Raw genomic sequence first — 26,890 nt, 5'->3', positions numbered from 1 at the left:
TAGTATCTCCTCTCTTCTCCGCTCTATTAATTTGCCGCTTCATTTAAGCCTCGTGTAGCATGGGAGTAGCAGGGCTGGAATTAAAACTCGGAACTCTTGAGCCAAATGAGCAGCTTGTGACTCGGCTCGAATCGACTTAAACTCGGTGATTAACGAGTCGAGCCGAGCCAAGCTTTAATATGAAATCGTTTAACGAGCCGAGCTTTAACTTCTTAAGTTTTTTTTAAAAAAAAATGATAGCCCGACTTTACAGATAAAGCTACAAAAAAGCCATATGCGTCATTCAAAAATACCAAATGCAAGCAAAATATAAAGTCCAGCACAACCAACAAAGACAAGAACAACACGCAAGCCTCAACCATATTAGGGGACACCAAAAAAAGAGCGAGTGTGGTTGTTCTACAACCACGAACATTGCACCCTCGCAACACCCGTGATAAAATACCTAGCAAAATTAAAAAATCTGAAACTTTGCAGATCCAACTATGAACAAATGTCTTAGGTACTTGCAAAATTTTAAGGCCAAATGACATCCCGGAGCTCTGTAGAAAAAACAAAAACAAAGTTTGTGCTCAAATATAAAATCTGAAAATTGGTGCAGAGCAAGAGTTTGTATTTCATTTCAAACGTGGATCATTCGATGTTATTTGGCGACCATACTTTGCAAGGTTGTAAAACATTTGTTCATAATCAATGCCATGAAGTTTTTTTTTAATTTTCTCTCTCTACTTTGTAGGTTTTACTGTTCATTGCGTTGGTGCACCAAGCATGGGCGCAATCACTAGTTTCCCAAAAAGAGCTCTAATCAGGCCCCAAAGACAAGGATCGAGATCTTCAAAATCAAGTTTCCATGTGGTCCACGTCAGACGCCTTAGCGAGCGACCGCCACTGCTGTAAGAGAGAGATCGGTTTAAACAAACAATCAGAAGGCTTTAGCACGGAAGATATGTAACAAACAATCAAACGGCTTAGCAGGGAAGATATGTTCAATGGTAAACTTATTTCTAATACTCCAAAGAGACCAAGCCAAAGCAGCAAAAGCAACCCAAAAAATACGCTTAGAATGAGCCGAGAGCGGAGCGAGGAGACCACAAAGTTGGGGGGGGGGGGGGGGAATCCTTAGGGTCCCAAGTAACATTGAGCCAATCACGCACACAAGTTCACTTGAACTTGGCAAGGATGCAATTAAAGAAGATATGCTCTGCATTCTCCTTTGCACAAAAGATTAGAAGAGATGACTTTTTGGTTGGGTTTTTGTGCAAAAAGTTGCTACATGGCAGTAGTCAATCTGCCACCCGTGGAAGTCAAATTTGATGCAGCGCGGATAGGACTATAGGTGACACATTTAGACACCCTCGAATAGTTTTAGGAGTAGTGGTGTATTTTACTCTAGTTTTTATATGTTTTATGTCGATGCTTAACCTAGTTTGATGTCGATGTAGTAATAGGCAATGGATGGTTCAATTATGTTGTGCACGATGTTAATGTGGTACATAAAATCAAATTATGAAATGAGCTAGTTTAAATTTGTATTTCAAATGAGCTTGTGTTCAAACGGTTTTAGGGGATTTGCTAGTTTGTGTTAAAAAAAGTTTTGGATTTTTAGGGAGGGGGATTTGCTAGATCTTTTAAAAATTGTAAAACGAAAGAGGGTAAGGGATCCATTTTGGATTTTTAAGACAAGGGATTCGCTAGAGTTGCTCCAAGAATTTTCTTCAGAGATGGGAGCATATAACAATCAATCTTGCTCTAAGAATTTTATTCAAAGTTGGGAGTATATAGCAATCAATGCCAGAGACGGAAAACCAATGCATGTGACTGATTATTGGTTACAACTTTGCAGTTTCAAGTTTAGCTTTTGTACTTTAAAGTTGATGAGTATCCATATAGAGCTAATTTTTTATTATTATAGTGGTAGGTACACTTGTGGTAACTTTGTCAATCGGTCCTAGATGGTCGGCATCAGGTCCAGGGCACAGTAAAGTTCTTCTTTATAAACTTGAGGCTTCCTTTGATTTATAGGAATGTCATAAGATTTCTATAAAATAGGATTTGCATAGGAAAACTTCCTTTGAGACCTTTTGGTTTGTAGGAATGGATTCCTATTCCTATATAGGATAAGAATCAATCCTTCACATTTTGAAGAAAAAATACATTAGTTAAGACTCAATGAAAAAATTCCTATCCTATGCATCGAATGACATCTTTTTCTCTATAGGAATTGAGATGCATGTCATCTCACTTCAGGAGGCCTGAAAATGTGAAGTCCATAGAGGATGCGGACCATCAGAGACAATGTTCTACATAGCTCTCACCTGTTCATGCGCACCTGTAGAACTTTGTATGGAAATCATATTTTATTATTTTAAGAACTGAATATCACAAATAGCAGCGAGTATTTCAAATACTACTGAAAAATAAAAGAGACAGTGGTCAATGTCACGATCGCGGTGCATCAGTTAGGACATTTCCTGGATCCTAGGGTTTTCAGTACTTGTTTGTGGAAAGGGGCGGCAAAAGCCGCGGAAACATTGAAATACAAAGATTTAGCCACAAGAGGAATTTGAGTTACAGTCAAATTTACAGAGCCACTTCAACAAACTACCAACGATTTTTTGTACATCTCGCTCGAAGCAGCTACAGTGACCGTTCACACCTTGCCCTTGTAGAACACTATGCAATTGCCATTATATGGGAAAAACCAGAGTGAATTGCCATTATATGGGCAAAACCAGTTACAGTCGATTGCCATTACTGAACCAAGATCGAAAAGCCTCCAGGCGTACGGCATGCAGCAGAAAAACCCAATATACGAGAAGAAGCAGTGGTAACAAGAACCCTACAGTCTACAGAGGCTTGGTGAGAGGCTGACTGACAGCTATGGTCCGGCAGGTGGCTTGTTGCTCGAGAGCCTACGCTTGTATCGCTTGAGCACAGAAGCAAGGTTTTCCTTCCCTTTAGGGAAGGCACCATCTCCTGCCACCGTGCCGCTTTGACCCCTCCGGCCCAAAACGGCTTGCTCCACATCTTTGATCAACAGCAAGATGTCAGCTATGGCAGTGAAGGTGGCGGGCATCGGCTTGGCGACCAGACGTGCTTTCTCGAGGCATGAGCACCCGGTGACGGGTTTCCGAGGCTTACAAAATGCAGGATCGAGGATCCCCTGCATCAAATAAGGTAAACAAGATATCAGAAAACAGAATATGCGATGAGAATGACATGAAATTGATATATGCTCAACAGTACGTTCCAATCACCACGCTAAGTTCAGTTATGTCATGTACTAACAGTTCTTCCACCCTCCATGGTTAGTTGACATATTCTCAAATTCTTATGTTCGAATAGTTGATATATCCTCAAATTAACTGCGACTCTAGCATACACCCCCCTGTTTCAACTTCATTCAAGCATGTCTAGGTCTGACCAAGTTCATAGAATAAACTATCGACATCTAAAATGCTAAATAAAGAAAATAAAAAGTACGCTTCATGGCGAATCTATTGTTATTGATTTTGTATTCTGGATGTTATTCTTTCCCCTTTAAACTTGGTCAAATATAACATGTTTGACTCTTAGAAAACAAAATATGCACTGCATTTTGGAACAGAGGGAGTAGTTTACTGGAAACTGGAACTTCATTTTGAATGTCAATATGTTAAAAGAATCTTTGCTAAATGGATGAGCAAACAATGTCGGGATCCACTTCTCAGGTTGCCTTTTTCAGCGTAAGGGTGCATGTTGTAGTCTACTGCAAGCCTGAAAAATAATAAGGCAAAAGGGTTACCTGAAGACGGTTGAGAACATAAGTATACTTGCCCCAAAGTTCTGGCCTACTTTCCACAAGGGACAGGTCAAGCACCCGACGGATACACCAGACACCAAAACTAACAACCAGGGAAGCCTGCCAAACACAATCACCACCACAATTGAGCTGTCCGTGCATGCAATTAACGTCCATGTCATTTGTGGTTTCTTGTGAAACTCTCTCAGCTGCAGCGACTTGGTCAATTAGATCTTCATCACGACCACCATTCTGCCTAAAAAGCCATCTCGACCCTTCCAGCTTTAAGAGCTTCATGATGCAAAACCTAAGAGACTGGAGAAGCTTTGCTTCGGATTCCTTGTATGAGAAATCATCCTTGGTGACATTTGATCTGCGCTCGGTGTTCACCTCGCTCCTATTATTCAACTCTGCACTCGGCACACCAAACAGTTGTTCAAATGGTTGCCGGGACCAAAGTGATGCTGGTTTGGTGTTCATACTCGACTGCATAGAGCTCTGTAACATGTTTGCTGCGTCCACATCACGTGATTTTTCACATGCCACCCTACTAAGATATGACTGATTTCCAGCAGCACTGCCCATATTTGCTTTATTCAACAGTGAATTCCTGCTTGCAGCAATTACAGCAGATATATCGGGTGAGCTCTGGTACTTCTTTGGGTAAGCAGATGAGCCACCACCAAGAATGGTAGTGGGATCGTAATACGATCTTCCTACCATCATTGTACTTAAGCCGCTCATTGTTGGGTTCTGCAAAGTGGTAGAACCAAATGAACGAATAGCAGAGCCAGCGTAGTTGGAACCAGCGGATTCAGAAGATATAGGAGGTCGCTGTGCCTTCAGTGGAATGCTGGAACGTGAACGCCGACTTGCATCTATCACTTTTAGATAGTTTGCTAGCTGATACCCAGCATGAATGGTAGCAGGCTGACACAACTGGTTATCACAGTAAGGTGCCCCATCATAATTCGTGATTTCTTTTGCATTTTGGTCAAGAAACGTGCTGCTTGAACTCAGAGCGTCTGTGTTTGGTAAATGCATGCTCTGTGACCAGGCTGATGACCCCATGGCACCCATCTGAAGCCCAAAAGACAAGTATGGGCTAGAGATGCCTGATCCTGGCACTGTATCTCTCGCTAAGGGGTTCTTGGAAGCTTGAGTGTTTTGGTTATCCGTTCTCCCAGCTGAACCATCTACTCCCAAGTCCAGTCCTAGCAAAAGGTTGATCCTTTCAGAATTAGCTTCTTGTGTCAACTTACCATGATAATCAAAAAGATGCCCCCAGAACTCATCAAGAATAGCTGCTAACTGTCTCCTTGCAGCACGGCCCAAACCAGGCTGCCTTGAGAGGCCACTACTGCCACTGATAGCATCAGCTTCTTTATACCTGCTCATAGCAAGGGATGGTGGATCACTGGAAGATGAAGAGGGTGCTTTGCCTCCAGTGGACTTATTACTGGAGCTCACATTATGTGAAGTCTCATTGTCCTTGTCTGTGCAAACATCTGCTTCAACTTCGACATCTTTCTCAGCCGTGCTCTTCATTTTGATATTCTCTGCTGAACTTTGTTCTACTACCATGGCAGTAGAAACCTTTGTAGTTGACTCTGTAAAGTCAACCCTAACAACTGATTTTGACTCCTCGAGGTTGCAGGGCGCTAAGGAGTCAGCCTCAGGAATAGTCGCCATATGAGCAGTTGATTGTTGAGCCCCGTTATCGGATTCTGCAGTGGTTTCAGAACTGTCAGTATGCTCCAAAGCTGATTTCTTATGACTTCCCAATGAATCCTTTGGAACAGCATCAACAGAATACCTTTGAATTTCTTCGCGTGCAATATATTCCGGATAAGTATCTTCTCTGTGATGAGTGGTGCCCAGTGCTTCTCTCGGAGAGTGCACAGACCACTCATGAGTTTCAGCTTCACTACTGGCTGATTTTATTGGAGTCACAGCCAGGAAGAGTGTAAAAGCAATAGACGCACAAGACATTAGAATTAGTACAGCATGTGGAATTATGACAGGGCTTTCAGTGTTCCCTTTCAGGTTGTTTGTCCAGCTGCTGTCACCGAACATGATTTCGGCCGCGAAAATGATATTTGTGAACAACATAAGAAGAAATGCAAGGAAGGCTAGTATTTCAACGTACAGAGATATCCTGTAGTTGCCCATCATTGACCGTGATGAGGCAATACGGAAAACAGGAATAGCAGAGGAGGGCAGGGTCATGCCCTGGATTACTGGACAAAGAATGAGTAACTGATATATCCCTTCGGAGCCTGCTACTTTTGCACAATAGATAGTAGGAATCATGGAAAGAACCTTGAGTAGCACATGATGCGCAGAAAGAGACAGATTTGCACCAAAGAAATTCTCCATAACTGCACGACTGGCGATAACACATGTCAACGAAATAATGTGGCTCGAAAAGAGAAGAACCGCTAGTAACACAAGTGGAGCCATGGGATTTGTAAATATCTGCAGAAGGCAAGAACCCAGAGAAACTCAGGAAGAAATTTCAATGTATACTTAGAACACCAAAAGGCATGATTGTAATTTTAATATTTGGATTTATACTGTAGAAACTGGACTCACAAACCTGGTTCATCAGATCTACAGCATCATGAAAGGAGTGGATCACATTGTGACTAGATTCCGATGCCGCTGAGCTCAACAGAACATAGTTCACAAGAAAAACTCCAGTAGAAATGAATAATATAGAAAAAAGGTGGTCATGAAACAGGGTACGAAGGGTAAGAACATGAGACCTCTTTTGAACCTGCATATATGATAAAATGAACTCCAATAAGCAGGAATAAATAGTAAAATTGACTTGTTTGTAAATAATAGTGGAATCAGGGAATACAGAGTGCATTGCCACGTTAACCTGATGTGTTCTACAATATTTCTGAACTATCATAACCAAATTTTAATAGTTTTCCAGACTTTCTAATAGTTGAATTAACCACGTAATAAAAAAAACACAAAATGTAACAGTGCTAGTTCCGTTAGCATCATTCACTTAGGAAACAATCCACATGACATTTAATGAAAACATGCAATACCATTTTCTCCATGTTTACTTGCATAATAAGAATGAAAATTTAGCAAAAAAGGTACATTGTCCGACAACCCTGGAAACATTAATACTTCAATTGAATGTTGGATTGGAGGACCGCCTCTTCATGCGAAGGTGGATTGGTCCATCATGCGATCAACTGATCATTCCATGAATTTTCGGGGATGACTCCATCCTCATTTTTGTTAGTTTGTGCTTATGAGGGATGAAAGCATGATGGGTCTTCCATTCACCCCTTCCTTGAACCAAATACCCCATGAGTGATTCAATGATTATAGCAGCATAGTTGAAGCACTATTTCCTATGGTATAGATGATAATTCTGACGAGTGGAATGACACGAAACAAATCAAATGCTATGCAGAAGCTGCTTGAGACATGACACCGAACACAAGCATAATGCCCAACGCCCAGCTATTTAGTATTTTTGGCGGGTGCTTGCCCCTTTTTGTGATGAACGGTTATTATTATGTATTCAGCATCGTGGATGTCATAATCTGTATCTGAAACTATGAAATATGACACACACCAGATATCAACACAAGTTGCAACATATAACCAAACAACTCATAATGGAAGACAGTTTGACACAGCTACTGCAACTTCAAATGTAAATCCAAATATGTGGACAATTAAAACTACGTATGAGCAAGAGGCATCGGAAAATACCTGAACAACTGATGAGTGAACATAAAAATTGTGTGATATTATGTTTGCACCCATAAGTGCCATCAGTGAGTAAGCACTTTCACCACTCAACTTGGGGAACATCACATTCACATGGAGAGGTATCTCTGGTTGACTGATTAACAAACCAAGCACAAAACAAAGGATCGTAAAGCCCGCTATGCAAGCATTTAACGTTCCAGACATCCTCTTGTCCTAGAATGGTCAGAAATAATATATGAAAAGCACATAGGGTCATAGAGGAGTTAGATGAACCTATCAAGAATTACTAGTTCCAGGGTCAATAATAAACTTACCCGAGGGGATAAGAGATACGGCAGCAGGTTAATTACAACGCATGCAAAAATGATGCCTGTGATGAGATCATCGTGATCAAATACAAGGTTGAATCCAACTGCTATGCCTGAAATCTGAAACAGAAAAAATACTAAATGTTCAGAAAAGTGAGGAGTTACATACCAATCCAATACAAAATACTCTAGAATGAAGCTTTGACAAACAAAACAAAACAAAACAAATGCCTGTAGACATAGTGGCATACCATGGTTAGTTCTGAAGTAAGCAAAGACAATCCTGCCTGGACACCAAGGCCGACACATATGAACCGACTGTACTCCTGGTCGGAGATCTTGAAATCCATATAAGCGCATCACAAGTAAGAACTAGAACTATACGGTGGATGTCTGAACAACAACAGCAGCAGCAAGAAATAACTCGTGAATCGGGTACCTGTGCGAGATTCTTCTCGGTGACCATGCCGATGCAGGTGCACATGTACTGATACAGAACCGATGAGAAGTTGAAAAGCAGCACCAGCAGCACGAGGTCGTACCCAAACCGAGCCCCGGCGTCGACCGTGGCCACCCACTTGCCAAGATCAATATAGCCCACGGAGATCAGCAGCGCCGGCCCAAGGGTCCGGGAAAGGTGGTGGTGGCCGTCTCCTGAAGCCAGGGACTGTATACCGTGCACGGCTTCCATGGAATATCACCAAGAATCACGCCCAGCTGTTTACCCGATTCCTCAGGCCCGAACACTCCAATCAAACTATCTGTACAAATCTGGCGAAACCACCTTGAAGTGAGCCAACGACTTGGTTGGAAAAAATGAAGAGAGTACTCCACTCCACCGCGCCGCAGACAGATTCACAGAGAACTGGAAGGGTCAGAGCGCCCATTGCCATATAGAAATATCTGGATTAGATTCACCACGGCAAGTAAAACAAAGATGAGAATGGAAGGGATTCTTAGAACAATGCGAGTAAGTTGGTGGTTGTCACCGGCTCTGAAGCAGCAGTCGAGCAAGCTCGCAGGGATCTCCGCTCGGAGCTCCTTCGAGCCGGCGTGCTCCGCGGAGAGAGGGTTCGAGGGCGACGGCGTGGCGTTGGGTGGCGTGGGAGTCCGAGCCGAGACGAGACGAGCGGGAAGCCGGGGCGGGGAAGAAGTAGGCAATGCGGTGATGGGTGGCCTCGCCGCCGCCCCCGCGAGGGGTGGGGTGGGGGCAAAGTGGGGAAAAACAGAGGAAGAGGATAAGGGCAGGGGCTGCGGGCTTGGCGGCGAGGGGTGTTTCCGGTATTCTGCGTTGTGAATGGGGACGAAGCCTGTGGGGCCGTCTCTACAGTGTCGCCCCGCTAGAACCTGCGAGCGTGGATCCGGCTTGCTGCTGCGCTGGGTGTACGTGGCAGCTCCAGGTCGACAGAGTTTGAGTTTTTTTGCTTTTTTATGAGTAAAAAAAATATGCACTCTGATCACTAAACTTGTTCGTCAAAATCACTTTGGTCATTGCATTTAGAGATTAACCTGTCACGGTAATTGTACTTGCTTTCAAGGGCACTTGCCGCGAGCGATTTTCGTAAATATCCTATATACGAATTTCGCCGTCGACTGCTCTCGTGACCCCGCCCACGGGAGAATATCAGATGATACCATCATTCAAGTGCCCCCATGATACCCATTTGAAAATTTCAATTTAAGATGTGTCAAAAGAATTCGATTTTTTTTGTGAATATTAATCACATATGTGTCTAGGATCCCTAAAAAATTCAGGTTAAAATCCAAAATGCGCAAAGAGAAACAAAAAAGGGAAATCCAACATGAATAGTGTCAATAAAGACAAAATGATGAATAGTCTTCCTTCGTTTCTTTTTTACTTTGCGTATAAAATTTGTTTGAAGTCAAACTACATAAAATTTGATCAAAATTTTCTAAAAGGGTAGCAACATTTACAATACAAAAGTTATACAGTATGAAAATTAGTTTCATGATGTATCTAAAGATATTGATTTCATATTGTAGATGTTGTCATTTTTTCTTATGTAGTTGGTTAAACTTTACAAAGTTTGACTTCAGACGAATTTTATATGCAGACTAAAAAGAAACATAGGGAGTATAAAAAAATACTATTCACATCTGAATTTGTCTTTTTTGCGTTGTACACACATATATGATGAACATTCGTAATTTTGATTTTTTTGACACATCTAAAATTTAAATTTTCAAACTGGTATGGGAGCACTTGGGTGATGGTATCACCAGACACCTGATATCCCCCCCCCCCCCCAAACCCCTCGCCGCCTCACTGTTGCTGCCAGTGTCGGCGTCTCCCACATCTCCGCCGTCCGGGGATGCTTGACTCCACTCTAGCCCGACTCGCATTCGCCACCGAGCGTGGGTTTGGCCCTTTGGGCGTGGTGCTTGGGGCATCATCGACGAAATCTAGGGAAGGAGACACTTCCCCGACCCTTTCTCAGTGCGCTAATGACGTCAGGTAGCGGGGGTTCACCGGTCACGTAATTGGTGTTGCTCTGAGGCGGCGGGTCGAGCAGAACAAGTTAATCTGCGGTGAGTGTAGCCCAAGGAGTAGTGGCAAGGATCAATGCAAAGGATAAGTAGACACCACAAAACATGTGATCTCTTGTGAAGAAAATCCTCGTGACAAAGGAAGAACCATCACCTAAGACCATTTTCGGCGACGGTGACCATCACAGGTTGATGCCCGCCTGAGGCAACCCCTCTAGATCTTACGTAATCTTAGATGACGGTTTGATGAAACTTTAGGTGACACAAGTTAAGCATCACAAGCCATGTTCGTATTCTTGACAGTTCGTTGTGTCATCGGAAATGTTTGGATGACTTATTGAGGAAAATCTAAGTACAAAAATAGCTAATTATTTTTGTAGCTGGCTTTTTTATGACATGTCCTTTGTTAATAGTTGGAAATTGCGTGAAATATGGATCGTGTGGTTCCCTCGCAAACAAAAAAAAAACTGGGAACAACGTTACAATGTCGCTGGTTTGTGCTCGACTAACACGTCCCCGCGAGGCGAGAGGGCGGCACAAGGAATGATATATTGTTAAGAAATGACTTTTCCTATTTCTCACGCAATGTAGATGTTTTTCTTGCGCCAAATGATTTCAAGGTGCGCTTGCCCTGAGGCTGGGACGGGGACGCTGTAACCTTAACTGAGCCGGGGCCGGCGACGGCACGATCGCAGTGTTTTAGTCGAAAGTGAGTTAGAAATCTGTCCGCTTGAGAGGGTGAGTAGGGGGGCCTTCGAGGAGGTCGCTGTAGTATGAAAAATCTAACGATATTGATTTGCTATATGTTACAAAGTTCTCTTAAAGAAAAAAAAATCTAATACACACTGGTACGTCCATTCGTCTCATATTGTAAGTTGTTTTTTTGACACTACGGAAGGAGTAAGTCTCAACTATAGTACTAGGAGAATAATACGTACAGCTTTTTGAATGAGAATATTTACAGTTGGTGATAATGCAAGGCGTGGAGGAATGTGCATTCTGCGGCGCAACGCCGGCTGCTGTGGTGCGGTCCGCGGGTCGTGCACGCACCGCCCTGGAGCGCCACACATCTCCGTTCCCCCTCGCAGCCACAGCCGGTCAACCACGGCCCGCGCCTTCTTCCCCCGTCCATCCATAGGTAGGATCCCCCGCCACGCCGCCGCCGCCGCCCCCACCCACCTGCAGCCACGGCGCGGGCCTCCCGGTCGCCGTGAGCAGCCGCGCCGGAGACACCCTCCCCACCTCCCCCGCCACCAAACCCGGCCCGGAGGCGCCGTCCCCGATGAGCGGCCACGACTTCCCGGCCGACCTCCTGCGGGCGGTCCTGCACCGGCTCCCGCCCGCGGACGTCGCGCGGGCGGCCTGCGTCTGCCGCCTCTGGCGCGCCGTCGCCTCCGACCGCGCCGTGCTCGAGGCCGCCTTCCGCGCGCCCTGGGGCGTGCGCCGCGTCCTCGGCGACCCGGCCACCAGGGCCTTCTGGCGCGCCGCCTCCCTCGCCCGCTTCGCGCTCTCGCACACCGTCCGTCGCGGCGACACCGTCCCCGGCGTCGCGCTCAAGTACTCCGTCCAGGTATCATCCATCTATCTATCTGTCCATCCTCCCCGTCTCAAGCTTATTCTTCAGGTATTGTTGTTAGCTGAACTCGTACTTTGTGCTGCTCTGGTGCAACACCAACCTATGCTGAGCTTGGCAGATTCCGTAGTAGCATCAAAGCCAATAATATCGAATACTGCAAGATGTATGATGCGAGAAACAGTTCTTGGAACTTGGAATACAACTCTGGAAGTCATGAGTGATTGCCTAACAGATAGTTGCAAGTCGCCACAATAATTTCTGACCATGAAAATCAGTCAACACAATTGTCGCTAACATAGTTTATTTTTTTTAATCATTGGCTATCTGATAGTAATGTTCATGAACCATGATACAATGTTTGATGATTGATACACTGCTTCCATAATGCCTGCCAGTACTCATTGCTTAGTTGTATCAGTTAAAATGTTGAATGTTCTAACTGATAGTAAGGCTGTAGTGGCTTACTTTGCTCGGTCTCAAGGTTTGGTTTCCATGATGTCGCTACAACTGATAGTAAGGCTGTAGAATGCCCATGTACCTTCAGCTAATAACCCTTTTTATGTTCACTGTTACTTTGTTTTTTAGCAAAGTTCACTGTTGCTTATATAGAGTTAAGCCAAACATTGACCACACACATGTTCAAACTTATTGGACTACTGTTATTTACAAAGTTGTTAAATTAAAAACAATTGGTATCCTCATCTACTTCATTTGTGAGTGGCTGAGTCATCTATTTTGAAAACGGAGGGAGTACCATTCTAGGCAACTGTGTCCACTGTTTCAGAAAGTTATACAGCTGTACTGTGCTTGTGTTAGCAATCCTTCTCATCAAACCGTATCTGATATCCTGTGAATTTCAATCAGGTGACCGATATCAAACGGTTCAACAATATGATGAGTGACCACGGTATCTACTCAAGGGAGAGGCTTCTGATACCAATCAGTGATCCAGAAATCCTGCTGGGTAGCACATGCTACATTGAGATGGATCACAACGCAAAGAGAGAGGTCGCGGTCTTTTATCCCGAGGGCCACCCGAATGGAAATGCAGAATCCGTGGCAAATGCTGCAGCTGCAAAAAGGCAAAGCAAACGGATTCTCGAGTCGGTGAGGCGAAGCTTGCATGTTGATGACGGAACCGCCGAGTACTACCTGTCCGTCACAGGTGGCGATCCGAGAGCTGCTATGATGGAGTTCTCGGAGGACCTTAGGTGGGAGCAGCGACAAACAGGCCATTAGATGCAGGCCAGCGGGAAGTATATACAAGGGTATTCGTGTATAGGTGACTATACATATCATTTGATGATTTCCACCTACTTCTCTGCTTGAACCATTGTTGGTTTGCCCTCTCTTATGTGTAATGTAATGTGAAACTGTGGACCTCTGTAAGGTAAAACCTAAAAAAAAGCATGTAAGGTGAACTTAAAAGGTAATAATTGTAGCAAGTACTGGATGGCATACAAGCCAGGACTCCCAAGAACAGTCAAGTATAGCATTTGTTGTTGTAGGAGAAGTGAAATCTTCTCCCCTAAATTATTTGTTGCACCCATTGTAGCTCATACACTGAGTTCGGGCTCACTTACGCGTCATTCTAAATCTAGGATTTGCTAATTCTCAGTTGACCGTTCTTTTTGCAAATCTTAATCCCATACACGGCTGTACTGAAGTGTCATGTACTTGTTTCTTCTTTTAGCAGGGTATATAAAAGACTCCAGAAATTCTGTCGATTGTAGATAAAATTTAGTTTCAGTATTTGTTTGTTTTTCTTCATTTTGTAAAATACTGTTTTAGTTTTTCTGTTAAAGTAATATACTTTTTTTTAGAAACGTTAAAGTAATATAAGTACTTTGCTAGCATATACTACACGTCGTAGCTAAAAGGCCAATATTGGACAGCCCATTGTTGACTCGTATCCAGCCGAAAGCAAAGGGAAATTGGGAAGTAAAACACCAGCCCTTGGATGCAAATCCGGAGGCTTTAAAGTTTCAGTCACCTTATAAATCTCAATCGATTGAGATCTCGTCACATGACATATTTATCCACTACCATGGCAGATCTAACAAAAATTTCAACAAGACCAGAGCACTCCCATGAAATGCACGTACTGGCACCATGAGAGTGTGCACATGTATGTTTTCCTTTCTCATTTTACATGGATATCTTTACAGATTTGCCAATAAAGAAAAAACATACAAAACATTAGATTGTACATGTATGTGAGCATGTCCGATTGGACGGATACGATACGACGGTTAGAAACCATACAAATGCCCTGGCCCCTTCTGAGGCCCCACGTCGGTTCTTGCATGGGTATATCACTTCGCTGCTCTGTATCCAACAATACCCAAATGCTGATATGGTCAAGGGGAAGATGACGGTCTCCTTGCCACCGTCTGCCACACGCCCTCCTAAGGTGGCTAAGGAGGAGAGATCATGGACCGCGCCACCGCCGGGCTGCACTAAGCTACACACCGACGGAAGTTTTGTTGCGGCGACGGGAGCGGCAGGAAGAGTGATGATTCTGCGCGATGATCGTGGAGAAATCATCTATACTGCATGTAGAGAGTTGCGCACATGTGATAATGCCCTGGGTGCGGAGCTCGCGGCTTGCAAGGAAGGCCTCGACTTGGCTCTGCATAGGACCGGTTTGCCTATCACGGTCGAGCTTGATTGCGCGGAGGCTGTGGCGATGATCATAGCAAATGTGGAGGATCGTTCGGTGCACCGCATCCTCATTCACGAGATTAGAAATATAGTGGCAGCCGCTGGAAGGGAGATCTCATTTACTTTTTGTAATCGCTCAGAAAATAAATGTAGTCATGAACTTGCCTCCTACGGGCGAAGGACCCCCCGGGCCGCCGTGTGGTTCCACTCGGAGATTGAGTCTGTTGTACGTCTGGCCTCCGCTGAGAGGCCGCCTTGAGTAACGAGAAGTCCCTTTTCACCCGCAAAAAAAAAACATACAAAACATTGTGTCAGCCACATGCATGCACCGTTCGGCGAACTATTCAAACGACCGACGCGTCGCCGCTCTCGGTCCGCTGTCCGCATGTAGTATGTATGGCGCGCCCCGCCGGTCGCCGACGCGTACGTTTGACCGCCAAATACGGCGGACGCAAAAATATGTCCTCGCCGCAGCGACGTACGCGATGGTCCATCCCTGGAGCTGGAGCGCGCCATGCGAAACACGAGGCTGCGACGGGTAGTCCGATCCGATCGAGCCAGCCGCTACGCGCCGCGCGCAGAAGAAAATGACGACGGGGCGATGGATGGATCCATCGCAACCAGCGAGCGCGGATATCTCCCACGCCATTCACGTAACAGTCAGGTCAGGTCACTAGGTCAGGCCAGGCGGCCGGGCTGTCACGGCACGGCAGCACGCACACCCGTGGTACGCGCGCCCGCTCTCGCCGCACCCCCACCCACTCCTATAAAACGCCCGGCCCGCGCGGCGACCTCCTCACACACCCGTCTTCCTCCGCACAGCTCTCCAACGGAAAGCAGTACAAGTGCCATTGGAGCAGTGAAAGCGAGAAGGAGGCCAGGATGATTCTGGGAGGGCTCATCGACAGCCTGACCGGCGCGAACAAGAGCGCGCGGCTCAAGGGCACGGTGGTGCTGATGAGGAAGAACGTGCTGGACCTCACCGACTTCGGCGCCACCATCATGGACGGCATCGGCGACTTCCTCGGCAAGGGCGTCACCTGCCAGCTTATCAGCTCCACCCTCGTCGACCACGGTAAGCACTCCGCCCTTCTCATCTTGCTCCTCCTCCTCCTCCTCCTCTCCTCAGTAGATAGGATTTCTTTCGTGTGGGCCGGCGGCCATGGATGGATGGATGGATGGATGTATCTCGATCGGCTAAAGAAAGATAGCCTAGCTTGGTCGGTCGTCTTTAGCTTTAGCTGAGCATGGGCATGGCATGGAAAGAAGAGACAACATCATCAAGTAGTGCTTGTGCCAGAGCTTGATGCTCCGGACAAAGTAATAGAACAAGCAAGGACACGTCAAAAGCACAATCTCAAGTAGTAAAGCACAAAGACATACTACACTACTCAACAATAGTAGCGTTGAACGGAGAAGTAGGAGTAAACTAATATCTCTCTCAATAATCAAAGTAAAGTAAGATCAGTAGTACTAGTGATGAACTAAGCATGTGAGAATCTGATAATACGTGCGTGCAGACAACGGCGGGCGCGGCAAGGTGGGCGCGGAGGCGGAGCTGGAGCAGTGGGTGACGAGCCTGCCGTCGCTGACGACGGGGGAGTCCAAGTTCGGCCTCACCTTCGACTGGGAGGTGGAGAAGCTCGGGGTGCCGGGCGCCATCATCGTCAACAACTACCACAGCTCCGAGTTCCTGCTCAAGACCGTCACCCTCCACGACGTCCCCGGCCGCGGCAGCCTCTCCTTCGTCGCCAACTCCTGGGTCTACCCCGCCGCCAGCTACACCTACAGCCGCGTCTTCTTCGCCAACGACGTGAGTGATCCTTTTGCCTCTCCTCTCCTTTCCTTTTCACCGGCCGGCTTCGTCGTTCATGGTCATTAAGTCTTCTTTGAGATAAGATAAGATTAGTGGGTGCAGAATTTATTCCGTGTTGGTAGAAAAGATAGTATGGCTAGGTGCAGCACAAGATTGAATGAAACTGGCACCGTGGCACGCTGGTAGGTGAGGAAAACTGTTGCACTTGACTGACCAAGTGCGCGACCTGCTGCTGGCAGACACGTACTCACTCCGTTCCATATTACTTGTTGCTGATTTAGTACAAAGTTCTCACTAAATCAGCGACGAGTACTCCCTCCGTTCAGAATTACTTGTCGCGGAAATGTACATATCAAGACGTATTTTAGTTCTAGATACATCCATATTCAAGACAAATAATTCCGAACGAAGGGAATAATATGGAACTAAGGGAGTAGGTACGTGAGCTCACACGAACCCATGGCTCCACCTCCACGACCTGAGACGACCTCCATCGTTACATGGGTGGCCGACCCCAGAAGAAACTTTTGAAAAGAGATGTAGCACTCAATCCGGTTTACTTTACCGAAACAGCGAGATAAAACACCTGAAAGAAAAGGCGATTACTGCTCTAGCTAGTTGGCAAAGCAAAATCATCTTATTCAACTAGGAGTACTAGCTAGCAACATACGTACGTACGGGAGTTTTCTTTTGTTATGAGCAAGCCATCGATCGGCTTCCTGCAGGTGCAGGTGCAGGTGCAGGTTCAGTGCTCATGTGAATGACAATGTTTTGGTTTGTGTACACGCGTACAGACGTACCTGCCGAGCCAGATGCCGGCGGCGCTGAAGCCGTACCGCGACGACGAGCTCCGGAACCTGCGGGGCGACGACCGGCAGGGCCCCTACCAGGAGCACGACCGCGTCTACCGCTACGACGTCTACAACGACCTCGGCGAGGGCCGCCCGGTCCTCGGCGGCAGCGCCGACCACCCCTACCCGCGCCGGGGCCGCACGGGCCGCAAGCCCGACGCCAAGGACCCGAGCCTGGAGAGCCGGCTGTCGCTGCTGGAGCAGATCTACGTGCCGCGGGACGAGAAGTTCGGCCACCTCAAGACGTCCGACTTCCTGGGCTACTCCATCAAGGCCATCACGCAGGGCATCCTGCCGGCGGTGCGCACCTACGTCGACACCACCCCCGGCGAGTTCGACTCCTTCCAGGACATCATCAACCTCTACGAGGGCGGCATCAAGCTGCCCATGGTGCCCGCCCTCGAAGAGCTGCGCAGGCAGTTCCCGCTCCAGCTCGTCAAGGACCTCCTCCCCGTCGGCGGCGACTCCCTCCTCAAGCTCCCCGTCCCCCACATCATCCAGGCGGACCAGCAGGCGTGGAGGACCGACGAGGAGTTCGCCCGGGAGGTGCTCGCCGGCGTCAACCCCGTCATGATCACGCGTCTCACGGTGAGTCAACAGTTATTATGTGTTGAGTATGTACTATGCTGTCGATGGGGAGAGCGTGCAAATCTTTAATTTGCGTTGGGTCGGCATGCACGCAGGAGTTCCCGCCAAAAAGTAGCCTTGACCCTAGCAAGTTTGGTGACCACACCAGCACCATCACGGCGGGGCACATCGAGAAGAACCTCGAGGGCCTCACCGTGCAGCAGGTAATGACATACAGGAGTCGGCCAACCCATCGCGATCCACTGTGATTTGATGGGAGCAGGTGTAACTAATTTTGGCATGTTGCAACCTGTTTGCATGCAGGCGCTGGAAAGCAACAGGCTCTACATCCTTGATCACCACGACCGGTTCATGCCGTTCCTGATCGACGTCAACAACCTGCCCGGCAACTTCATCTACGCCACCAGGACCCTCTTCTTCCTCCGCGGCGACGGCAGGCTCACGCCGCTCGCCATCGAGCTCAGCGAGCCTATCATCCAGGACGGCCTGACCATCGCCAAGAGCAAGGTGTACACGCCGGTGCCGAGCGGCTCCGTCCAAGGCTGGGTGTGGGAGTTCGCCAAGGCCTACGTCGCCGTCAATGACTCCGGGTGGCACCAGCTCGTCAGCCACTGGTACGTACAGCATGGAGTGACCCCAAACAATGGCGACACTGACCCGGTGGTATCCAGTCAGTACTCAGTAGATGCACAACTGATGTAGTACGATTGGAACGTGCATGCAGGCTGAACACTCACGCGGTGATGGAGCCGTTCGTGATCTCGACGAACCGGCACCTCAGCGTGACGCACCCGGTGCACAAGCTGCTGAGCCCGCACTACCGCGACACCATGACCATCAACGCGCTGGCGCGGCAGACGCTCATCAACGCCGGCGGCATCTTCGAGATGACGGTGTTCCCGGGCAAGTTCGCGCTGGGGATGTCGTCCGTGGTGTACAAGGACTGGAAGTTCACCGAGCAGGGCCTGCCCGACGATCTCATCAAGAGGGGCATGGCGGTGGAGGACCCTTCGAGCCCGTACAAGGTGCGGCTGCTGGTGTCGGACTACCCGTACGCGGCGGACGGGCTGGCGATCTGGCACGCCATCGAGGAGTACGTGAGCGAGTACCTGGCCATCTACTACCCCAACGACGGCGTGCTCCAGGGCGACGTGGAGCTGCAGGCGTGGTGGAAGGAGGCGCGGGAGGTCGGGCACGGCGACCTCAAGGACGCGCCATGGTGGCCCAAGATGCAGGACGTGGGCGAGCTGGCCAAGGCGTGCACCACCATCATCTGGATCGGGTCGGCGCTGCACGCGGCGGTCAACTTCGGGCAGTACCCGTACGCGGGGTTCCTCCCAAACCGGCCGACGGTGAGCCGGCGCCGCATGCCGGAGCCCGGGACGGAGGAGTACGCGGAGCTGGAGCGCGACCCGGAGCGGGCCTTCATCCACACCATCACGAGCCAGATCCAGACCATCATCGGCATCTCGCTGCTGGAGGTGCTGTCGAAGCACTCCTCCGACGAGCTCTACCTGGGGCAGCGCGACACGCCGGAGTGGACCTCCGACCCCAAGGCGCTGGAGGTGTTCAAGCGCTTCAGCGAGCGGCTGGTGGAGATCGAGAGCAAGGTGGTGGGCATGAACCACGACCCGCAGCTCTTGAACCGCAACGGCCCGGCCAAGTTTCCCTACATGCTGCTCTACCCTAACACCTCCGACCACAAGGGTGCCGCCGCCGGCCTCACCGCCAAGGGCATCCCCAACAGCATCTCCATCTGAGCATGGTAAATCGGAGCTTCGTCTCGTCTGACGCCAACCACAGCGCGTGTGCGTCCGAATAAAGAGAGTGCGACTCGTTCGCCACGTACGGGAACGTGTCGAGAGACTGGTGCAGTGTGTGTGTGAGCTTGTGTCAGCAATTGTTCGATCCTGGTCTTTAAACTGTTAATCCTCGTCCATTTGCCCATAAATAAAGGGAAACACTTTCTATCTATAGTCTGAAAAGACACCACCGCCAGACCACACCAATGCCGTTGATTCAATTGAAATCTAACGCTCAATATTCTGCTTCTTATGTAAATAAGAAACAGTTTTGCTAAAGCACATCTAGATGTGCCATAAGTATTGCACATCTAAGTCCTATGTCATTGATCTTACGTTGAGATTCGTGTGGATATTTTTTTTTCTTTTTTCTTTTCTTCTCTATACTTAATTCACTCACTTAGATGTGCAATAATTAGAGCACATCTAGATGTGCCCTAGACACACCCAATAAGAAATAAAAGAAAATCCCCCTGATCCCTCGTGATTGCAATTAATCGATCCTAATCTCACGCAGAACCCCGAGCTCTCCCTCCACCTCGCAGGCATCGTCCCCCAGCTTGCCTCGCCCAGATCCTCTTCTACCCCTGCTCGCACGGAACTGCCTCCTTCTCTCCTCTTCGTACAGCAGCTCGGCAACCCCACCGGCCAGCTTGGCGAGCCCTGTGTGTTTCCGAGCAACCCTAACCCAACTCCAAGCCGTAGTGTTCAATCCCAACCAGATTACTTCAACCGATGATTCCCCGGATAGGAGAAGGCCAACCGAGTATAATTACAAGTCAATTCACTCCAGCGGTTTTTGCCCGAGTCACGATATTTTAGAAAATAAGCCCAAAAAGCATCTACGCTCGCCCTCGCCTGTCACTATAGCGTGTCAAGTTTATCTCTTTCCAATCGGGATTTTTTAGGTGTGAAGTAAAGTTCATCAGAAACGCTAGCTATATGCTTGACACTGGGTAGGGGGTTCCATTCCACCAAAGACGTAAGGTGAACGAGTTCACCCTGACTTCAGAAAGGTAGGTCAAACTATGGACTGAGGTTCAGTGAGGAATTAGCGTATAGAAAGACTAAAGGTCCTCGGACTTCCAGGCGGTTTTTCTTTTGGGCTGCTGCGAACTCTTGGGTCTCGCCAGTACAACCTCCTATGGTTTTCGTTACCGAGATATCTTTTCTTTTTTCCCTGGGATTTTTGATCCGACCGTCTATTTCTCACTGATTGGGAGATTGGACTGGAATCCGAGGAGAACGAAGAGGGAAATAGCTCAGCTGGTTAGAGTGTTGGTCTGTCACGCTAGAAGTCGCGGGTCTCCCTTAACGGAACAAATAGAAGCTCGAGAAGGAATACCGGTACTGATGCTCAGCATGTGAAAGTTTTTGTTTCTCATTTGAAGGTGATGGTGCGTTCTTAGGGCGATGGCGCGTTCTTAGGGCGATGAAATCGTTCCTATGGGATAGTGCGTGGCAACCTCGTACATAATATCATTTCGCATTACAGTATCCACTTTCAAGTCGGGGTGAAACTTACTAAGATGTTGGGTCATCAGAATACCAATGAAACTTTGTCAGCATAAAGCATGATTGCTATTGTGATCCAGGGGCTTTTCAGCTCGTAATAATTAGTTACATGCATCGGTTGGCCATGTTCACTGATCAGTGGAGGAGTAGGCAAATTTTGACTGAGCTGGATGAGCTAACGGATTGCACATGTGCAACTGACATGTGTAACATACATTTCCTTGCCATGTGGAAATGGGGAACATATGCGAGCTTGTCAGGTAGTAAATCAAATCAACACACAACTTGGAGTAACTTGAAGAACAAACTCAATTGGAATGCTCCTATTTTTTTGTTAGCAGAAGAGATACCATGCCCATGCTGGCCACTTGGTGTATGATGAGAAAAATCTGGATCTGAATGGTACAACTTACAAGGTGTTGTGAGACTAGTCTGAGTCGCGAGGCTTTCAGTTGTCCGGGTGTCCAGTTCAGCAAGAGGCAGTGGAGTTGTGGCCAACACTGTTTAGAAGCTCTTGGTCGGCACACCACAATCACCGGATCAGCGAACGTGCCCATGAATTGAATTTAAAAGGAGGTGTGTGTGTGCTGTTTCTTCTCTCTTGTGCTCCTGTGCTGACAGTGTAGTACTAGCAATAATTCACCAAAATCCCTGTTTGCTAAAATGATTGCGATTCATAATGCGTCAGGATGATGATACCACTGGGAGTAGTTTTTTTTTTTTGCACTTACACACTGTTGCCCAAACGTTTTTCTGGAGGGCTTGATTTTTTTTTGGTGTGGTTAGGTCTTGGTCGACTCGACTCAGTCAAGTGATATAACATGTAAGAAAAAAACTAAACAATAAAATTTGCACGGGTCTCAATATAAGATCTCACGAATATAGCATCGACTGAGACTTGGTTAAGTCTCGATCGATTGAGATTTAGCAACACCGTTTTTTTTTCTTTCGAAAAAGTCGGGATGATTAAGCACTGCAGTAGTTGTATGATGTGTCCTTTGTTATGCCCCCCCCCCCCCCCCCCCACGTGTTTCTAATGAAACAATCCTAATCCGGCCTTTTTAACTATCAGCCCCCCGACTCCGGGGAGCAAAGTAGACTAATTTTCACTTTTGAGGAGCAGGGTAGATTAGCTAACATGTAGCTTAAACATTGACAAAGCAGTGTAACAAGAGAGATGAGTTTTGCGTACGAATGAGTGATGACTTCACACTTGCTCGAGGCTCCAATCAAAGGTCGTGCTGTTCATATGAAGTGTCAGCAGAAGGCCTACCTCAATTTGTCAAGAATAATGAAATGTGCACAACGCAACCATGCACGTCAAGACCGGGCCCAAAAGGTGAAGAATAACCAGTTTTCAGAAAGAGACGACCATCATCTTTCTCATCGTGTTGAGCGTGAATAAACACTGGACAGACAACTAACCATGCGCGTCGCTATCCGAATATATCGAATATGCTGAGCCGCCAACCTTGCCGGGATCATACTATAATTTAGTGTGGCCCCGCTGTGGACTAGCGAGTGTTTCACGTGGTGCCGTGTGCGGTGCTTATGATGGCCGTGCTCTCGTGTGCGCTTGCAAAGCTTGATGGCAAAAATACTCTTATATTATGAGATGGGGGAGTGGTATTTTAGACAGAACCCAGATTGTACACCTTCAATTTGGATCAGGGTGGTACAAAGGTGTTGTTTTGGCAGTGCCATGTGCCCAACACTGCTTATAATTACCACCAGCAGCAACCACAGACCAGATCAGCTGAAACTCTTGGTCACCGCATCTCAAACACTCGATCAACCAACATGCCCATGTTGGATTGAATTAATAAAACTGGAGGAAATTAAAGGATTGATTGGTGTGCCCATGTATTAACAACAGACATTGGTTCTAAGGTTTGGTCTATTCCTAGCATAAAAGGCGGTGTGCAATCATCTTGTTATTAACTCTGACAATATATGAAGGTGATTGAAATAATGAAGAATAGAGGACATTCGACGGGACCGGCGGCAACAATGTTTGATGATTGCTATTTTATAGCTTATGATTTTCCTTTTGTTACGTTTGAACATTGTAATGGGGAAGCAAAAAGGTAGCTCATGAACTTGCTAGGCTAGCGAAATTTTCAGCCACGAAGGACTGGTTTGAGGAGGCTATGAGAGACATTGTACGTTTACAGATTGACGATGTAACAATTATCTCTAATCAATAAAGTTGATGTTTGTTTTAAAAAAGAAACCAAGATGCACATGTTTGGATTGAATTAATAAAAGGAGGCGGGTGTTTGTCCCTTGTGCTCCCAATTAGTATCTCCCTCTTGGCAGCCGAACGGATCCTGTGCTGACGGTGTAGGATCAATAATTCACCAGATCCCTGTTACTACCTTCCTCTCAATTTACAGGGCGTGCGCGTACCCCTAGATCGTCAATTTGACCAACCTAATACAAGTCATATATTACAAAAAGTATATCAATATAAACTTCAGATGCTCTATTTTTAAACGGTATAATTTTTATGTTATATAATTTATATTAGCGTGGTAAAATTGGCAACCTAGGTATACGCATAGGACTTGTAAACTGAAACAGAGGTAGTAGTGTCTGCTAAAATTAGGAGGATTGCAATCCATAATGCGTCAGGATGATGATGATGATGATGATGATGATAGGCGAGACGGCCTGGGGATGGGCCGATGGATGAGCCGGATCGTTGATGGGAGTTGAACCGCAATGATTAAGTACTGCAATGGTTGTATGATTAGCCCTTTATATGTCCCCATGTGTTCAATGAAACAATCCTGATCCAGACTTTTAACATTATTAACGATCAGCCCCCATTTCCGGTGGGCAAAGTAGACTGTGTTTTCTTTTCTTACTTAATGGAGCATGCAAAGTAGAGTTACTAGTAGCTTAGCTTAAACATTGACAAAGCAGTGTAAAAAGATATGGGTTTTACGTAGCACGAATGATGACTTGACGCTTGCTCGAGGCTTTTAATCAAGGTCAAGACGGGCCCTGCTTGCACGAAAGGAACTCCATTATCTTTCAGAAAAGGAACTCCAAAAGGGGAGGAATAGCCAGTTTTCGGAAAGAGACGACCATTATCTTTCCCATCGCCTAGCCCATGTTCACTGATCAGTGGAGAGGCTGCATGAGCTAACGGACTGCACATGTGTAACTGATTAACTGAGATGTGTAACATACGCATACACGTCCTTGCCATGTGGAGACGGGGGACATATATATGGCAGGTAAATCAAATCAAATCCGAGTATTATGAGAAGAATCAGGATCTGGATGGTACAAAGGTGTTGTTGGCCAGTTCAGCGGGAGGCAGTGCAGTGTGGCCGGCCAACACTGTTTACCAGCAAGACTGAGCAACCACGTACTAGTACCAGAGCTGAAGCTCTTTGGTCATTGCATCTCGAACACTCGATCAACCAAACATGCCCTTGTTGAATTGAATTAATATAAAAGGAGGTGGGTGTTTGTCCATTGTGATCCTAATTATCTCCCTCCTGGCAGCCGAACGGATCCTCTGCTGATGGTGCAGGATCAATAATCCACCAAATCCTGTGTTTCTGCTACTCCCTCCGTTCACTTTTGTAAGTCATTTCAGACAATTTAAAATGGGCTGTTTTGTATATTGCCTGAAATGTCTTCAAGGTCTTATAAAAGTGAACAGAGGGAGTACTAAAAAGATTGCAATTCATGATGCGTCAGGATGATGGTGATGATGATGCCGATGGGAGGAGATAGATAATGCGCAAACGTCTTCGGGGGATGGATGAGCTTGATCGTTGATGGAAGATCCACCGCAATGATTAAGGATTGTATGATTGTTAGTCCTTTACATGTCCCTACCCACGTGTTTAATGAAACGATCCTGATCCAGCCTCTGAACTTCTCGATCAGCCCCCCAATTCCGGTGGGCAAAGTAGACTAGTTTTCTTTTTCTTGAGGGAGCATGCAAGGTGGTAGACTAGTAGCTTAAACATTGACAAAGCAGTGTAAAGATGAGATGGGTTTTACGTAGCACCTGTAGTGATCAAAACGCTCATATTTCTTTACACAAGAGTACGCATGATGACTTGACATTTGGTCGAGGATTTTAATCAAGATCAAGACGGGCCCTGCTTGCACGGAACCAACACCATGGCCCGCACAAAAGGGGAGGAACAACTATTTTTCAGAAAGAGACGACCATTATCTTTCTGGGTCATGGTCTGTCTCTATTGATTTATATAGATGCTCTCAGCTTGAGCGTGCATAAACAGTGGAGAGACAATTAGCCGTGCGCGTAGCAATCCTATGCAGTAGTAGTGCGGCTTCTGTTTTCTGCCCCACACATGCCACCCCTTCCGGGATCATATGATTCAGTGTGGATCAGCGAGCGTTTCACGTGGTATATATTGTAACGTGTGCATCGCTAATCATGGTCGTGTGCGCTTGCAAACCAAGTCAGAGCACAAATTCTACTCCTAAACAACATAGTACAGTAGTGTAGCAGCAAGCGTCTGGTCTCTAATAATCTCTTACATCCAGTAATCATAATAAAACTGTTTTAGCTTGCAGCTGCATGCACTTGCTTACACTGCTGACAGACACCTTCCTCTACTGAGCTATGAGGCGTAGCATGGGATGGGATCGAATATGCACCCGATCTTAAATATCTCTTGTTTAGCTTTTGGATCCCCAACCTCTGGTCAGCTGGCTAACCTCTTGTTGCTCCAAAGTCCAAACGCTTTACCCAATCAGGCGTCGATGTGCTCGATCTGAAGAAGGGCACTCAATTACAATCTCGACAATCCATTATTGGCTTGCATATATACTAGTGTACCTGCTCACAGTTGGGTCAGTGGCGACACGATCAAATCACCGAGACAGGGACAGCCCAACTATTGGATGATCTTACGAGAGCTGTGTGCTAGTTCGAATTCGCAACACCTCAGAAAAAAAGGGCGTAAATTCGCAGCGAGGATCGGAGAAGATTTCAAAGCGAGCTAGCGGAACACCACTTTCCGAAGGCATCGTTGTTGAAGAACCCGTCGTTCATGTAGTGTCATGAGATGGTTGGTGTGGATATGGTCGTCGTCGTCGTTGTTGTTTGCTGATCATGGATTTGATCGTTTTTTTTTTTTTTTGCTTTTTCTCGTCTACGCAGAGCTTTGGTCTCATATGGCTATGCTATCCGCTGACGTATTTTTATGTATGTGTGTTGGTGTTGGCTGTGTGCATCTTAGCTATGCAGTGGTCGGGTGTGTCCTTGTTATGTTGTGTATTCTCTTAATGCTTCATTTTGAGTCAATAGAATTTACCCTTTATCAAAAAAAAAGTCATGAGGCGCATGCACGCATATAATAGGTGGCCACGATTAGCACGCGGCCTTGTCGCATCCGACGATCGCCAACTTCGTTTTCTTGGCGGTATCGCGAGTCAATGCGGCCATGGATTGCATTTGCATGGCATTCGCATTGCATCCGACCTGTGGCCGTACCAGCCAGGTCCACCGTCACGGCCGGCTGCTACGTACGTAGGCCCGAACCGATTGATGATTAAACTCCTCCGTCGCGAAACACGCGATCACTAGTTTATGCTGGCTGCTTTGGCTTCGCTGGCCCCTCCGGCGTCGGCTTCAAATAATTCACGACGGAGCCTCTATGTACGATACCGCATCTCCAACCTATGGTGGTGATAGGCTTATAGAGTTTGGTTGATGATGGAAGTGTACGGGTACCAA

General features: G+C 46.9%; 3 protein-coding genes across 6 annotated transcripts; 2 read left to right on the top strand and 1 right to left on the bottom strand.

Annotated features, from left to right (window-relative positions):
- Positions 1–2,525: 2,525 nt before the first annotated feature.
- On the bottom strand, positions 2,526–9,065 carry LOC125550429 (protein ETHYLENE-INSENSITIVE 2). 3 transcript variants are annotated; one of them, XM_048713425.2, is made up of 10 exons: positions 8,826–9,065; positions 8,276–8,701; positions 8,088–8,174; positions 7,843–7,956; positions 7,529–7,741; positions 6,381–6,560; positions 6,104–6,259; positions 5,598–5,715; positions 3,785–5,508; positions 2,526–3,163 (listed from the first exon to the last, which is right to left on the bottom strand). In XM_048713425.2, the coding sequence occupies exons 2-10, from the start codon at positions 8,525–8,527 to the stop codon at positions 2,879–2,881; spliced, it is 3,129 nt and encodes a 1,042-aa protein (XP_048569382.2). In that variant the 5' UTR covers positions 8,528–8,701; positions 8,826–9,065; the 3' UTR covers positions 2,526–2,878. The 3 variants fall into 3 exon arrangements, with proteins under 3 accessions (XP_048569382.2, XP_048569381.2, XP_048569380.2); XM_048713424.2 differs by having other exon boundaries at positions 3,785–6,259; positions 8,276–8,739; XM_048713423.2 differs by having other exon boundaries at positions 3,785–6,259.
- A 2,286-nt stretch (positions 9,066–11,351) lies between these two features.
- LOC125550428 (peptidoglycan-binding LysM domain-containing protein) lies at positions 11,352–13,477 on the top strand. The gene is made up of 2 exons (XM_087517572.1): positions 11,352–11,914; positions 12,785–13,477. The coding sequence occupies exons 1-2, from the start codon at positions 11,627–11,629 to the stop codon at positions 13,157–13,159; spliced, it is 663 nt and encodes a 220-aa protein (XP_087373698.1). The 5' UTR covers positions 11,352–11,626; the 3' UTR covers positions 13,160–13,477.
- A 1,887-nt stretch (positions 13,478–15,364) lies between these two features.
- Positions 15,365–19,811, top strand: LOC147974554 (linoleate 9S-lipoxygenase 1). Of its 2 annotated transcripts, XM_087517570.1 has the most exons (6): positions 15,365–15,659; positions 16,105–16,397; positions 17,195–17,839; positions 17,935–18,042; positions 18,143–18,453; positions 18,564–19,811. In XM_087517570.1, the coding sequence occupies exons 1-6, from the start codon at positions 15,467–15,469 to the stop codon at positions 19,597–19,599; spliced, it is 2,586 nt and encodes an 861-aa protein (XP_087373696.1). In that variant the 5' UTR covers positions 15,365–15,466; the 3' UTR covers positions 19,600–19,811. The 2 variants fall into 2 exon arrangements, with proteins under 2 accessions (XP_087373696.1, XP_087373697.1); XM_087517571.1 differs by lacking the exon at positions 17,935–18,042.
- The last annotated feature ends 7,079 nt before the right edge of the window (positions 19,812–26,890 follow it).

Source organism: Triticum urartu, chromosome 4A (assembly GCF_056163025.1).
Source record: "Triticum urartu cultivar PI428250 chromosome 4A, HENAU_Tu73, whole genome shotgun sequence".
Classification (NCBI taxonomy): domain Eukaryota; kingdom Viridiplantae; phylum Streptophyta; class Magnoliopsida; order Poales; family Poaceae; genus Triticum; species Triticum urartu.
Note: the sequence above shows the minus strand (reverse complement) of the source record. Positions and strands in the feature narration are given on the sequence as shown.

What these genes read in the sequence shown, in the direction of transcription:
- LOC125550429 (XM_048713424.2), bottom strand. Translation starts at nt 8,527, where the DNA reads ATGGAAGCCGTGCACGGTATACAGTCCCTGGCTTCAGGAGACGGCCAC. An exon ending in CCGAGAAGAATCTCGCACAG is followed by an intron (nt 8,175 to 8,275) that starts GTACCCGATTCA and finishes ATGGATTTCAAG; the next exon opens with ATCTCCGACCAGGAGTACAG. An exon ending in ATGTTCTCAACCGTCTTCAG is followed by an intron (nt 3,164 to 3,784) that starts GTAACCCTTTTG and finishes TATTTGATGCAG; the next exon opens with GGGATCCTCGATCCTGCATT.
- LOC125550428 (XM_087517572.1), top strand. Translation starts at nt 11,627, where the DNA reads ATGAGCGGCCACGACTTCCCGGCCGACCTCCTGCGGGCGGTCCTGCAC. An exon ending in CGCTCAAGTACTCCGTCCAG is followed by an intron (nt 11,915 to 12,784) that starts GTATCATCCATC and finishes AATTTCAATCAG; the next exon opens with GTGACCGATATCAAACGGTT.
- LOC147974554 (XM_087517570.1), top strand. Translation starts at nt 15,467, where the DNA reads ATGATTCTGGGAGGGCTCATCGACAGCCTGACCGGCGCGAACAAGAGC. An exon ending in TCATGATCACGCGTCTCACG is followed by an intron (nt 17,840 to 17,934) that starts GTGAGTCAACAG and finishes GCATGCACGCAG; the next exon opens with GAGTTCCCGCCAAAAAGTAG. An exon ending in CACCAGCTCGTCAGCCACTG is followed by an intron (nt 18,454 to 18,563) that starts GTACGTACAGCA and finishes ACGTGCATGCAG; the next exon opens with GCTGAACACTCACGCGGTGA.